This window comes from Pterocles gutturalis, unplaced genomic scaffold, assembly GCF_000699245.1.
Source record: "Pterocles gutturalis isolate BGI_N339 unplaced genomic scaffold, ASM69924v1 scaffold17222, whole genome shotgun sequence".
In the NCBI taxonomy this organism is placed as follows: domain Eukaryota; kingdom Metazoa; phylum Chordata; class Aves; order Pterocliformes; family Pteroclidae; genus Pterocles; species Pterocles gutturalis.
In genome coordinates, this window is record NW_010113127.1 from 37,755 (window position 1) to 50,353 (window position 12,599).

General features: G+C 47.5%; 1 protein-coding gene across 1 annotated transcript in view; it reads left to right on the top strand.

Moving 5' to 3' along the window:
• The window catches only part of RGS8 (regulator of G-protein signaling 8), a 15,314-nt gene that overhangs the window by 808 nt on the left and 1,907 nt on the right, over positions 1–12,599 (top strand). The window contains exons 2-5 of the mRNA XM_010074354.1: positions 775–1,308; positions 3,251–3,352; positions 4,285–4,349; positions 12,284–12,450. Of these exons, the coding sequence (XP_010072656.1) occupies positions 1,283–1,308; positions 3,251–3,352; positions 4,285–4,349; positions 12,284–12,450 (360 nt within the window). The 5' untranslated portion in view covers positions 775–1,282. The remainder of the gene's footprint in view (positions 1–774; positions 1,309–3,250; positions 3,353–4,284; positions 4,350–12,283; positions 12,451–12,599) is intronic.

The following is a 12,599-nucleotide window of genomic DNA, read 5'->3' on the forward strand; positions in this document are numbered from 1 at the left end:
GACAGTGGGAAAGAGGAGTAGGGGCTGCAGGATTCTAGGAAATCATGTGCAGTGGCCCCACGTGTGGGTGAGGCTGCTAATGAGGAAATTTAAAGGGGTTTAAGGAATTACAAGGATTGATTTCAGTTAAAGCACATTGAAGCAGCTGGTCAGGGCAGGGATTAAGGAAATGCACTCGCTGGCATGTAGCACAACCCCAGTTTCATTAATTTAGTTGGGAAGAGGCTTTGTGCATTTTTAATGTAATCAGGTTTTAAAAGAGATGTTGCGTGGAGCTGCCCAAGCTCTGGAAACCTCCCCGTCCCCAGCAGAGCAGGGTCCTGGCTCCTTTGCACACAGTCTCTGCGCTCATCAGTTCCTTTGTGTCCTCCTGAGTTGTTCCCTGTGGGCAAGAGGATGTGGAGGTTACCTGGACCTTGGCCCTATCCTGAAAAATAAGAAACCTTTGCCCTTTGCTCACTATACAGTCCTGCTCTGTCCCATTGGTCTGCTGGCTGATGGACCTCACCTTCACGCTCTGATGTGACATTTGTTCAACCGGCTGCCTGTGTGTCAAGGCTTATGGGGACCTTGCCATCCCCTCTGTCCCTCCCTCTCTCTCTTTTTCCCTCCCTCCCCTTTGCAGACCACTCCTTGGTGGCTCCCCGTGGGCTCCCACCACCCACAAGAGGAGATGCTTTCTTTGAGTTATTTTTGTGTGAGTGCTTGAGCCTGTGATGGTGAAGGGACCAGCACCTGCAGATGTGTGAAGTCCTCCTGTTATTTTGTTTGCAGCGCCAGCTTTTCCATGATGCCTGGCCAGTAACATCAGCCATGACCTGGAGGGACAGGGACAAGAGGTAGTTTGGTCTTCTTAGCGAGGTCAGCCCGGAGCTCTGCCTGTTGAGGAGAGACCTTCAGAGGTGTTGAATGATGAGCGCAGTAATGCCAACTCCTGCTGCTCTGTGGTGAGCTGTGACGCCAAGCTTGAATCACTTTAGACCTGAAGCTGGACTTAACCCATGGTCCTGGTCTTAGAAGGAAATGCTGTCTCTCCTCTGTGATCATCCCTCAACTCTGAACGTCTTCCATTGAAACATCAACCTTCCACCCTAGGAGGCAAGGATCAAATGGGTTGAGAACAACTGGCCCTTCTTTTCTTGCAGAGGATTCTTTGATATATTGTTAAGTGCTGGGACATGAAACAGTAAATCCTTCCTTCCTGCACTCCTGCCTTCAGCAAACAACCCCGACTGCTGTCCAAGCCAGCCAGTTAAAGGGTTAAATATAACTGGATGCCTGAATGGCTGCCTTACTGATCCCACGGAGGTAACTGAAAAGGCATGATGCATCCCTCACCCCTGCCCATCTTGTCGTTGTCTACCACATCCAGCGAGCCTTTCAGCCCGCTGCAGTGTCTCCTCTCCCCCCCCCCCCCCCCCACCCCACCTCCAAACCCCCCCCACCCTTCCTTAGCCTCTCCACCTCCTGCGGACCTGGTTTCTTTCCCTCTCTTTCTCCTGTGTCCTGTCTTGGAAGTCCTCACCTAGAGATCGTGTTCCATGAGAGACAAGCTCCGTGCTTGTGGCGCAGCATCTCTGTCCCCCATCCGCTCTGATTCCCTGCTGCAGTCCCTTGATCTCAGGCATCAGAGAGAAATCTGAGCAGCACTGCGGTAATGCATGTCACACCTCTTGCTGAGAAATTCCTGAGCTTGCTGGAACAAACAGAGCAGGGAAGAGAAAGGCTGGGGGCAGGAGGTATCAGGAGAGGTACCAAGAAGATCCCATAGCGGACTTGGTGTCTGGCTGAGCACAGCAGGTCCAGCATGCTCAGCCAGGAACAGCTTTGTGCAAATGGTATTTCTGCACTGATATTTGAGCTTTGTGTGGTACAGCATCCCAAGACCACTGGTCGTGGGTCTGTATTTTAAGGCTGTGCAACAATTCCTGCAACTGAAGATCCTCAGGTTTTTGTGCTTGGTAAATGCTGCTTGTGCTGCGCCAGGGAGACACTCATTGCATTTAATTAACATTTAATTTGCTTTAAGATTACATTAAAATGTGCAATAATAGAAACTCTCTGAAGGGAGGGAGGAGAATGGGGGAAACAGGCGTGCTACAGATTGGCTCAGTTGCTGCTACTGAAGTGTTCTGCAAGAATTACATATGGAAGGGAAAAATACCCTGCTTCCCTCTGCAGTCACTGAAAGTATTTGGCATCTGTTTGGCAGCGGGGCTCGGAGAAGGGCTTTCTCCAGCTTGGAAGTAGGTCCAGCAGCTGAGAAGTGGAGACTGGTGGCTAAATCCTCCTCTTTTGGTCCTCAGGAGAGAATGGCCTCGTTCGACGTCTGGGGAATCTAGTAGAAGAGATTCCCTTGGGCTGGAGAGGCAAATCCTAGGCTCTGCCCTTCTAGAGGCCATGTAAAACCATCAACCAGCATCTATATGGTTTTGAGAGGAGATGATGCTAGTCCTATATAATGCATGTGTGTTGGGTTTCCCTCTCCCTTTGTGTCCCTCCCCATCCCAGGGTTATGTAATCAAGGATGCTGCGGATGTGCCAGGAAGGGGCTGGCAAGGACACGAGGGGTCGGCAAAGGAGCGAAGCCTCTGGAGCTGGTTTGAAGTTTAGGGGAAAAAAAGCAATAAAGCCATTTTCTGCCTGGATAAACCTGTCAGGAAAGAGGCAGTTTTAGTCTGCTTATGTAACCCCAAGTCTAAAGAAGCTGCTTGGGATCCCGGCCGGGGTCTCATGGCTCTGCAACACAGGCTCACCTCGCAGGTGCTTTGCTCCTTCTCTTCTTCCTCCAGCCTCCTCCTGCCCTCAGGCTCTGGTATTTGTGATGTTTTTGGTGCTGCTGGGTTGTGGTGACCAATTTCTGGTCTTGCTGCTCTTTGCTTTCCTTCCACACGTGACCAGAGCAGGTCTTTCCAAGAAACCATCCCAAAGCGCAGCCTTTAAAAGCCTTTTTGCCAGCCAGAGCTGCTCAGTGACTGCTGTGGGTGAGCCTCCAGCTGCTCTGGTGCTGTGTCCATCCTTAGCATCTGCTTGACATCTTACTCGAGATGTTTCAGGGTCCCTCCTACAGATGAGGGAACCAAGGACACAGGTCTGAGGCACAGAGCCACTGAGGATTTTTGGTTTTGGTTGGGGGTTTTTTTTGGTTTGTTTTTTTTTTTTTTCTTTTTGCCACTCTGGCTAAACTTATAATCATCATGTTCTTTGGTTTTCCCCTGCTCACACCCCTGCTCCCCCACATCGACCACAGGAACAGAGGGATGAGGACTCGCCTGGGCTGCCTGTCTCACAAATCAGACTCATATAGTGATTTCACAGCTATTCTTCCGGACAAGCCCAACCGGGCTTTGAAGTGAGTATAGCTGCAGCATCACACCCCAATTCCATTTCTGTCCTTCTCCTCCCTGCCCACCACCCCCTCTAGTATTATATTCCTTTTACTGTACTTTGTATAAGCTTTGAGTAGTTCTTCTAGCCACAAGGAAGGAAGAAAATAAAACAGCATTGATACAACAGGAACAGCCTCAGAAATTACCTGGATCATTGACATGAGTTCTCCTGTGAGGCAGGACATGCGCATGGCCCCCACTGCTGCGTGTGGGACATGTCTGCGCATATTTGAGGATGTAATTTACCCCTCTGTCATCACAAATCAAAGTCTGAGCAGCGGACTGGGTGTAAGAGGTGACCACCAATTTCAGGTCACAAACGTCCTTAGCTAAGCCTTGTTATTAAACACCACCACAAAGTCCTACGTTAGTTTGCGTAACACTTCAGGGAGATGCTTCCGACAGTCCCGAGTCCTGGTTTGAGATGAGTGGGATGGGATTTGTCTGATCACAAGTCACTGCTTACATCTAGGCTAAGAGTGTGACCTTCCCCATGACATCAGAAGAGAGCAATAAACACTTCTGCAGGGGCGGGTTTCATTTCACTTAACTTCTGGCATTTACAATGTAAATGTCTACAGCTGATACTTGTTCCCTGAGCCTCTGCTTCGAGTCAGTGAGGATAAATCTGTCCCTTTTCGGGTGTGATTCATCTGGCCCATTTTGCCTGCCCACCTGGGGAGGTGAGATGAAAAGAGTCAAGTCCCTGCAGGTCCCTTGGTGTCTCCTCACTGACTCCCAAGGGAGCCCAGGGTGGCTTGCTCACCTGGAGACCTCTGCATTGTAGACCTCCAAAATTAGGTGAGAAGAACCCAGCCTTCCTCGGTGTCCTTGTCAAACAGCCCCAAAGGGCATCAGCGGGTTGTCTGTAACTTGCCTGTTCCTTTCTTTACAGAAGACTGTCAACAGAAGAAGCAACAAGATGGGCAGACTCTTTTGATGTCCTTTTGTCACATAAATGTGAGTAGAGATCAAATTCTGCCTTTTTCCCCCCTGCTACTGGTTGTAGCTAGGACAAACTGAGTATGCACAGCACAGGAAGGGTCCTTTGGGTAGCTGCTTACTCCCAGGTCACAGTCATTTATAGGCAGGACTCGTCCTCCGGTTAAAAGGCGAGGGAGTGAGTTATGGTAGCACACAGCAGGATCTAATTTACAGTTACCAACGCAAACCTGAAAATTTAACCTCTGAAAACCTTATGCAAACATGTAATCAGCACGCCTCGCTCCATTCAGTAGACCAATCATATCAGTTCTGTTCATAAAATGTGATTATGCTTCACCAACGTTTTCATGCTGAGAAATTATAAAAAAGACACCAAAGTTCACAGTATAGGTTCATTAATGTTGGAATAGGTTCATAATTCTATTGGAGAATAAAACAAGAGCGAGTCAAGGTTGGGGAGAAGTCTGTGGGTGGTGAACTATTTTATTGCAACGAGGAACTGTCTGACTTTCTTAGAGATTCAGGTTTTTCCGCACTTATATTTTTGAAGTATAAGTGTAGAATTATATTATTATTTTAAACAAAGTGTAATTTTGCTGGATTTCTGAGATGATAAGAGTTTTGGCAGGGAATTAAGTGACAACTTTAAACAGGCTGGCTGTCCAAGGCAGAAAAAGCAATATATAATTTTAGCAGCAGTGTCTTGTTGAGATCATTGCTCTTGCAGCCAGTAGAAGAAAAATACACGGTGTAGGTATGGCTAAGAGGGAACATTTCTTTTGTGGAAATGCAAAAAAAGAAGGGAAAAATACACCAAAGAGACTATAGGGGTACCTGGGGGAGGGGGAGAGGGGAGGACAGGATTTTCACATCAGTGTTACGGTTCTGTACTCGAGCCCCTGTTCCCCTTTCACTGGTGTAAAAGTCAAAATTTTCCTTATTAGATACAGACTGCAGCAGAAGTGCTTCGGTTACAGAAGCCAGTGAATTTACGCATCTATGTACTGACATTATACAGACTGTTCCCTCTTCAGCTGACTGCTGCGAATGCTAAATCAAACCTTAGTTCAATTATTTTGTCCAACAGCCTCCCCAAGAGTGACTGTTTTTATTAATAAATTAGCCTTAACCGATGATAAATGAATTATAAGAATTATTTCTGTCTCTAGAACGGAAAGTAATTCTGATAATTCTCTGGCACCTAATGAAAAATATTCAGTTCCTAATAGCAACCGAAGATGATCGTTAAAATTTAAATTAATCTTGTTTTTATCAGCAGTCATGGTGACATTGCCTGGTGATCAGTGACAAAAAAAACTGTTGTTTAATAAACTACTTTTTAAAGGAATATATTGCAACTACTCTGCACTTGAAGTTTCTGGAATTGCCAGCCTGGCAGTCAAGGGTTATAAAGATGCGAATACAAAAAGCTCTGTTGAAACAGAAGTGTTATTTCAGTTACACTGGTTTAAAGGAGAGAAGAGCGTATATATCCATAAAAGGAATTAAATTGAGAGATCATTGTGTTTTTGCTTATGTATACTTGCATCCAAAACGCAGAAGAATTACCGAAGATATTCTATGAAAGCAGAACAAAAGAGACTTGCATTTTTGCTGTCAGAGATGTGCTGATGTTAGACAGGTACGGGAGCCTTGTGCCCTATCTGACCAAAATCTGAGAGTAAGAAAAGCAGTGCCTGGCCTGCCTGCAGCTGCCTGCAGTGGAGCTGCCAGCTAATATTCTGGTTTTAGTGCCAAGAGAAGGACAGAACTGTCTCAGTGTAATTTCTCTGTGACTGCCCAGGTGAACAATATTAGCCAGGGGAAAATTTGAATTCATGCTTGGGGGCATGGGCTGAGCACCAGCTGGGCTCGGGGAGAATTTCCCCTGGGGCTCACAGCATCAGCAGGTAGGCTGCTTCTGCTCGACACATCTGTCATAACCTCTTTCTTCACTAGATGGACAGTGCATCAATTTTGGAAGGGAGATTGTGATGCTGATTTCAGGGGGCTGAGTGGTGCTTTCTGCTGCTGTCAGATGTTACGGTGGTTTTGGGTCAGCCAACCTGTTCTTTGGTGAAAAAAACCCGAGTGCTCAAGTAGGACCCAGGAGCTGGCTGTAGCAGCTGAAAATAGGGCAGTCTTTGTGGGTAGTATTGCAAGGGGTTGGACAGATGCAAAAAAGAGCTCCAAGGAGCAAGGAAGTGGATCAGAGCTCCCTAAAAGACCCTCTGAAATGCCAAGGTGAGCAAGGCTGCCCTTTTACACAGAGGAGGCTCGCAGGGCTGTGATGCTCCTTATGGGAAAGACAAAAAACTTGCACTCTTCCACTTCTGTTTTCATGAGTCTCCAAAAGGTCTTCAAATGGAAGTGACCTGAACAGGTACCATGCATTATACAGACTCCATGGAAAGCATCGTTATGCTAATTTTTGTCAAATATCCCTTGAAGTGTGGTGGCCCTGTGGAGCCCCCAATTTCCCTCTCCCCTCATTCTTTCAATGAATGACTTCCGTAGGTACTGTTTGATCTGACATGCTGCTGTCTGGCAGCATCTTGAGCGGAGTATTGAAAACCTCTGGGTTTGGAAGCAGTTGTGTGTCTCCAGAGATTCCAATGCCCCTCTGTATAGAGTGGTCTTTTAAAGACTAGTTTAAAGAATAATTTCTGTTGACATTAGCAAGAGATTATGAGCAGGAAAGGCTTGAGAGGCTCTCTGTCACACCCTCATCTTCCTTTTGCACTGTCATTTGGACTTCAGCATCCCTCAGCCCAGCCCTCTTAGAGTAGCTGGTGCTGAATGGTAGGATGCAGCTCTGCTCCGTTTCATCGACAGCCCAGATGAATAGGTAAATGCAATGATATCCAACTTGATTTGCTTCACCCATTAGCAAAAACAACTTGAAACCATAAGGGTCAGCCAGCTGATCCTCTTTTTACAGCGGGAGCTTCATCTGAGCTCGCTGCAAGAGACACAAGCACAGTGTAGCAGCGTTCCCTTGGGTCAGGGCTTCTCAGCGCGGCAAGCAGTGGGAGAGAGGACTTTGATCCTACTTTGCAGCAGGGAATTGAGAGAGTAAGAGACAGATTGTATGTAGCATGCTTCCTTGGGTGCTCAGGGAACAAACCAGCAGTTTTAACATGCTGGATTTTTGGCATGTTTTTCCCATTTTGTGCCAGCACAGGTTACCAATGGCTCCCAGGGAAGTGGAGCTTGGTGTGGTCTGCAGAGTGTGTGTGGATGCATGTGAGTAACAGAGGAGTAATCCCCTCTCTGTGCCCGTGCCCTGGAGGTACAGGCTGGTCAGCCAGATGGAGATTTCTTTTGACAGGATGCTGGAGGGAAATGTAAGCAATGGCATGTCTTGTTCTGTATCCCTCGCGGGGCTGGACACATGGTTTGTCATTTGTCCAGAATCCAGCAGGACAGTCTGTCCTCAGCCCTTAGTCACTTTTCAACAAAACATCTGACACAGAAAACCTTTGCACTGAATTTTCATTTTTATCTCAAAGTTGATTTTTTTTTCTCCCCCTCCACCATGTTTTGTGATCTCTTAGCTGTTCTGCACAAATTTTATTGTCCTCCTCCTTCTGTTGTCTACACATTTCTCCTCTTCCTACACAGCACAGGAATATTGCAACCTACTCGTGGTTCTTTCAAAGCCAGAACAGCGTTAGTATTGTGCTGGTGACAAGCAGCTAACATTCACCAAAGCAATGCTAAGCAGCAGCAAGAGCATGTACATACGCTGTACAGAGTGTTGCAGCCTTGTCTCTTCAGCCCTGGACCCAGCATGCTTCATAGAGCTAATCCATCCATCTACTAGCCATAAGGACTCCATCTGCATTTCCTACGTGAAGTGCTGATTGCCCTGATGGTGTGAAATGCATGCATTAAATATACGGTTGTTGGTCGCTTTCTGACTCTGACAGCAGCTAATGCTTGGTTATTAATCTGTCTGCCTGAATGATTTAAGCCACTAATCTTGGCTCTTCCTTGTGTTGCTGAAGCTTGCCTTAGTTAAGACCTGTGTTGTGTTTTGTGTCAGCCAGTTCAGTCCCTTCCTCCACAGCCCTTCTTGCTGGAAAGGATCCACCCTTTGTGGCCTGATGGACAACATTTGAATGGGATGTCAGGAGCATCTCTAAAACACAAATCCTTATCATAGTCTAATTCACAGGTGACCTGCAGGGCTGTGTCTGTACGGTGCACTGCAGGGGGTTATCTATAAATGCTTGCACAATCCTCCTCTTGTGCATTCCCTTGGTCTGTTTGATGGAGAGCAGGTCCTTTAGATGCTTACATTCAAAAGTAAAAAGCAAAAGGAGTCTTCTGCTCCTCTTTCAGACCTTTGACACTCAGTAGAAGAGCTCCATTTCTTTGCCTTCATCCTACCTGCTCCTCAGTACTGATTTACTGCAACGTTCAAGCAGCATTCACAGCTCTTCAGTCAAATTCCTGAATAAGTGTCCAATAGTTGTCTTGAAGGGCCATGCATCTCTACCAGTACGTCTGTCTTCTTGAATAGCCGTGCCTTGAGGCTACACATTTTGGTGATATCTTGTGCTGCTGCATCTGAAGACTTCTAATGCTGCTTTTCATTTCACTGCTTTTTCTGTAAAGCATCTCTTTGGAATCGCACTACTTGAGTGTCTGACCATCTTCCAGGACGTTTCAGGAGGCTGACTCAGTAGGTGATCATCTGCTCATCTCACACTGCAGTCCAGTGCTGGTTGCCCCAGGAAAAAAGCTGTCCAGTTGGGTGGGATGAGCTTTGAAATGCTGATTGTTCATCAGCAATGCTTCCTTGATAGCCTTCATGTGCAGGAGGAGATTAAAGTCAACATTGAGGTCAAAGTCCAGCTCAGGTGACTGCAGTCCCTGTACCTAATTGCCCTCCTGCCCTTGCAATTAGATTTGTTGTGTTTCCATGACAAACTTGTGGGCAGTGATTTACTACTGCACAATCATCTGGGCTCCCATCTCTGACCTCTGGCTGCCAGGCAGAGCAGTGAACGCTGGCAGGCAGTCAAAGGCTAAAGATGAAATCTGTGGAGAGCCAGGCAGCCTCGAGTAAAGGATGACTCCTCCTGCATCCAAGGCTTTCTCTGCAAGGTCCTCCTGGGTCCAGCCTTGTCATTTCCAGCCCCTCAAAGGCTGGGAGGAGGGCACAACAGGAATATAGAAAGAAGTGGAGAGCAGCCAGATGGTATTATTTATCTATCCTCCATCTAAACTTACTTCAAGATAAAAAGGAGCTGATGGATGTGAGAGCAAGAGGCAGAGCATGTGGAGACCTTTTGGTCCTGCTGCATCTGCTCTCCAGGGCAGGGCTGAAGCAAACGCCTTTCTCACCTCATCAATCCTGACATCCCCTTTTAGCAGATATTATACTTTGCAGATATTGGCCACACAAAGCTGCTATTTCTGCAAGTGATCCTCTGTCAGTGCTGGGGCTCTTGGGCTGTTGTTGAGGAAAGTAGGGGAGGAAGAAAAAGACCAGGACAGAAAAGAGGAGTAAGACTTCTGCAGGGACACACAGCAGAGACTGTATACTCATAGCAGTGTGCTTGGGTGCTGGAATGCTTAACATCGAATGTCCTAGGAGCTGATGGTGTATAAAATGACATCTCGGGGAACTGCTGCTTTCTCCCTTTTGTACTTTCTTCTTTCGGAAACCTGTCAGCCTGCCGTTGTGTCCTCTCCTTTTCCTCTTGCAAAGACTCTCTGCTCTATTCTCAAGTCCTCCACTTGCTCCCACACAGGCCCTGCAAATTTTATAGGCATTAAGGGGGACACAGGTGTTGAAAAATGTTTCTGTCTCCTGGATTTCAGGAAGGGGAGCAGCCCTAAAACATCTCTCTCATTTACTGTATTTACCTACCCCTGGAGAGGCTCAAAGCAGCCCTGGGCAGCGTGATCCTGACGGGTACCCTGCTGGAGGAGATGCCTCTGGCACACTTTGCTCTGCCACCTTCTTTAAGGCTAATGTCACATTGTTGTCCCAGGCTTGAACCCACAATTTGCACTGTTAATTGCTCTGCAGTGACAAAAGCCCTGGTTTTGTCCACGGTAGCAGGCTGAAACCCTGATCTTCTCCTACAAGTACATTAATTAAGAAGTGGCAGGAGGAGTTGGTGTGATCCAGCTATTTCTCTCCCTCCTGGGGCTGGCAGGAGGAAGCAAGGCGTAGCTGAGATGGGATGTACCCTTTTTTTTTTTGCTGTTTGCTGCACTGCAACGGCTCTTTGCGATGCGGGGTGCCGATGGAGCAGACAGCAGTGTGGAGCCAATTAGTGGAGGAGCTCTGAGAAACATCGAGTGGAGAGGTTTAGCCTGTAGTTGGGTCCTGTCTGGCTTAATATATTTTTTTGCCTTTTCCTTTGAGAATCTGGGCAGCCAGACATCTCCCCTGACGTACACACAGCCAGAAATAGGATTGTTAGTTGCTGTTGAACACCTGGGGCCGTTTCTTGGGGCTTGAGGTTCAGGACCTAGAACTGAAAAGATATCTCCACGTCCTAAGTTATTACCAGAAATAAGAGAAGCAGAAATAAGATTAGGACACAGAAGGGAGAAAACGGGCAGTGTGACACTGCTGCTTCTCCTTGTGTACCTGGTGCAGGCAAGAAAATGAGGACAAAGCTGCAGAGGAGTTTGTGATGGATCCTGTGACATGCCCAGCCCCTGTCCCCGTGGGACATGTGAAAATGACCCGCACCAAGCATTGGTCATGTCCCCGTGCGCTCCATCCCAGCTCCCACGCCCTGTCCACGGGAGGAAGGAGGGAAGGCAGCACTGCCACGATCCCCCACAGCAGAAAGGGGGGAGATGGAGTCCCCACGTGGCAGCGTTGCAGGAGTTCAAGTCCTACAGACCCTCGCCAGTCTTTGTCCTTGCCATGTACACGCGCACTTGCTCCTCTCATCCTTTTGGGGACTCTGATCTTGCTGAATACATTCCAAATTCCACCAATATTTTTAGGCATTTGCTTGGAAGCAGCCAATGCTGACTCAGGCAGTTTCCAGTCACGAACTGCAAATATTCAGACCCTGTTGGAAAAGACCAGGTGAAGGTGGAAACATGTTACTGGAAGCGGGGTGGGGGGTAGGTTGAAGCCAAATTTATCCCTAGGCTTAAAGGAAGGAGAAAGGGCATGTGTGAAATGTTCCGCTACTTCAGCTCTGCTGGTGCCATTCAGGGAAAGGAAATAAAAACCAGTAGCTGTGTCCATAAATACACCCAGGCAGGGGTTTAAGAGGACACAGATTGCCTAATAAATCTTTCCATATTTCTAATCTGCCTCGGCTGACTCAGATTACATTACTGAAATGTCACAATTGCTAAGCATTAACGAGTGATAAGAACACTTTTACCACTGACAAGACAAGTAGTTAATTATGCCGCGTCCTTTCCCTCTTCCCTTTATTGTAGCTCTAACAGTTAGACTCTCCAACATCCTTCCTCTGTTTAAATAAGAACTAAAAATATGTCACAAGGCAGTAAAGCAAAATGACAGAAAACAGAGGAGACAAGTCCAGACGCTATGTTTTATTAAAGGTTTTTCTTAATGACAGATAGGACATTACAAAGTGCTGCATTAGCACACACAAGATGCTGTGGCAAAGAGACCGTATCATTGAACCTTGACATTTTCAAGAGGAACTTTTCAAAGATTAGGTGCCCCAATCCTGAATAAAGCCTTTTGCCATGTTAGCTGGCAAAATGCTTTTACAGAGCAACGGCAAATGATGTTTGGTTTTGTGGCAGCTCACAAGCATTCAGCTGATGCAATAGTGTAAGTTACGGACATGTCCTGGGATCACAGAACTTGGGAGAAAAATCAAATGGTCTTTGGGCAGCAGGGGTGGATGGAGGGGTGTCTGTTAAAGAGGCTGCTCCCTGCCCTCTTTCTCCTCCCATTGTAACTCGCCATGTCTCCCTTGCAGATGGGCTGGCCGCTTTCCGTGCTTTCCTGAAGACGGAGTTCAGTGAGGAAAACCTGGAGTTCTGGCTCGCCTGTGAGGACTTCAAGAAGACCCGCTCAGCAGCCAAGCTGGCCTCCAAGGCTCAGCGGATCTTCGAGGAGTTCATTGATGTGCAGGCTCCTCGAGAGGTGGGTACGCCAGCACCCTGGGTGGGCAGAGCATCCCGGCAGTGCAGGGAGCAGGTCCGTCTCCCCCAGCTGGGACCTGGGGGGTGCTGGGGGACTCCTCCCTTCCCTCCCAGAGGTGATGGTGAGGCGTGGATAGAGAGGACAGGAAT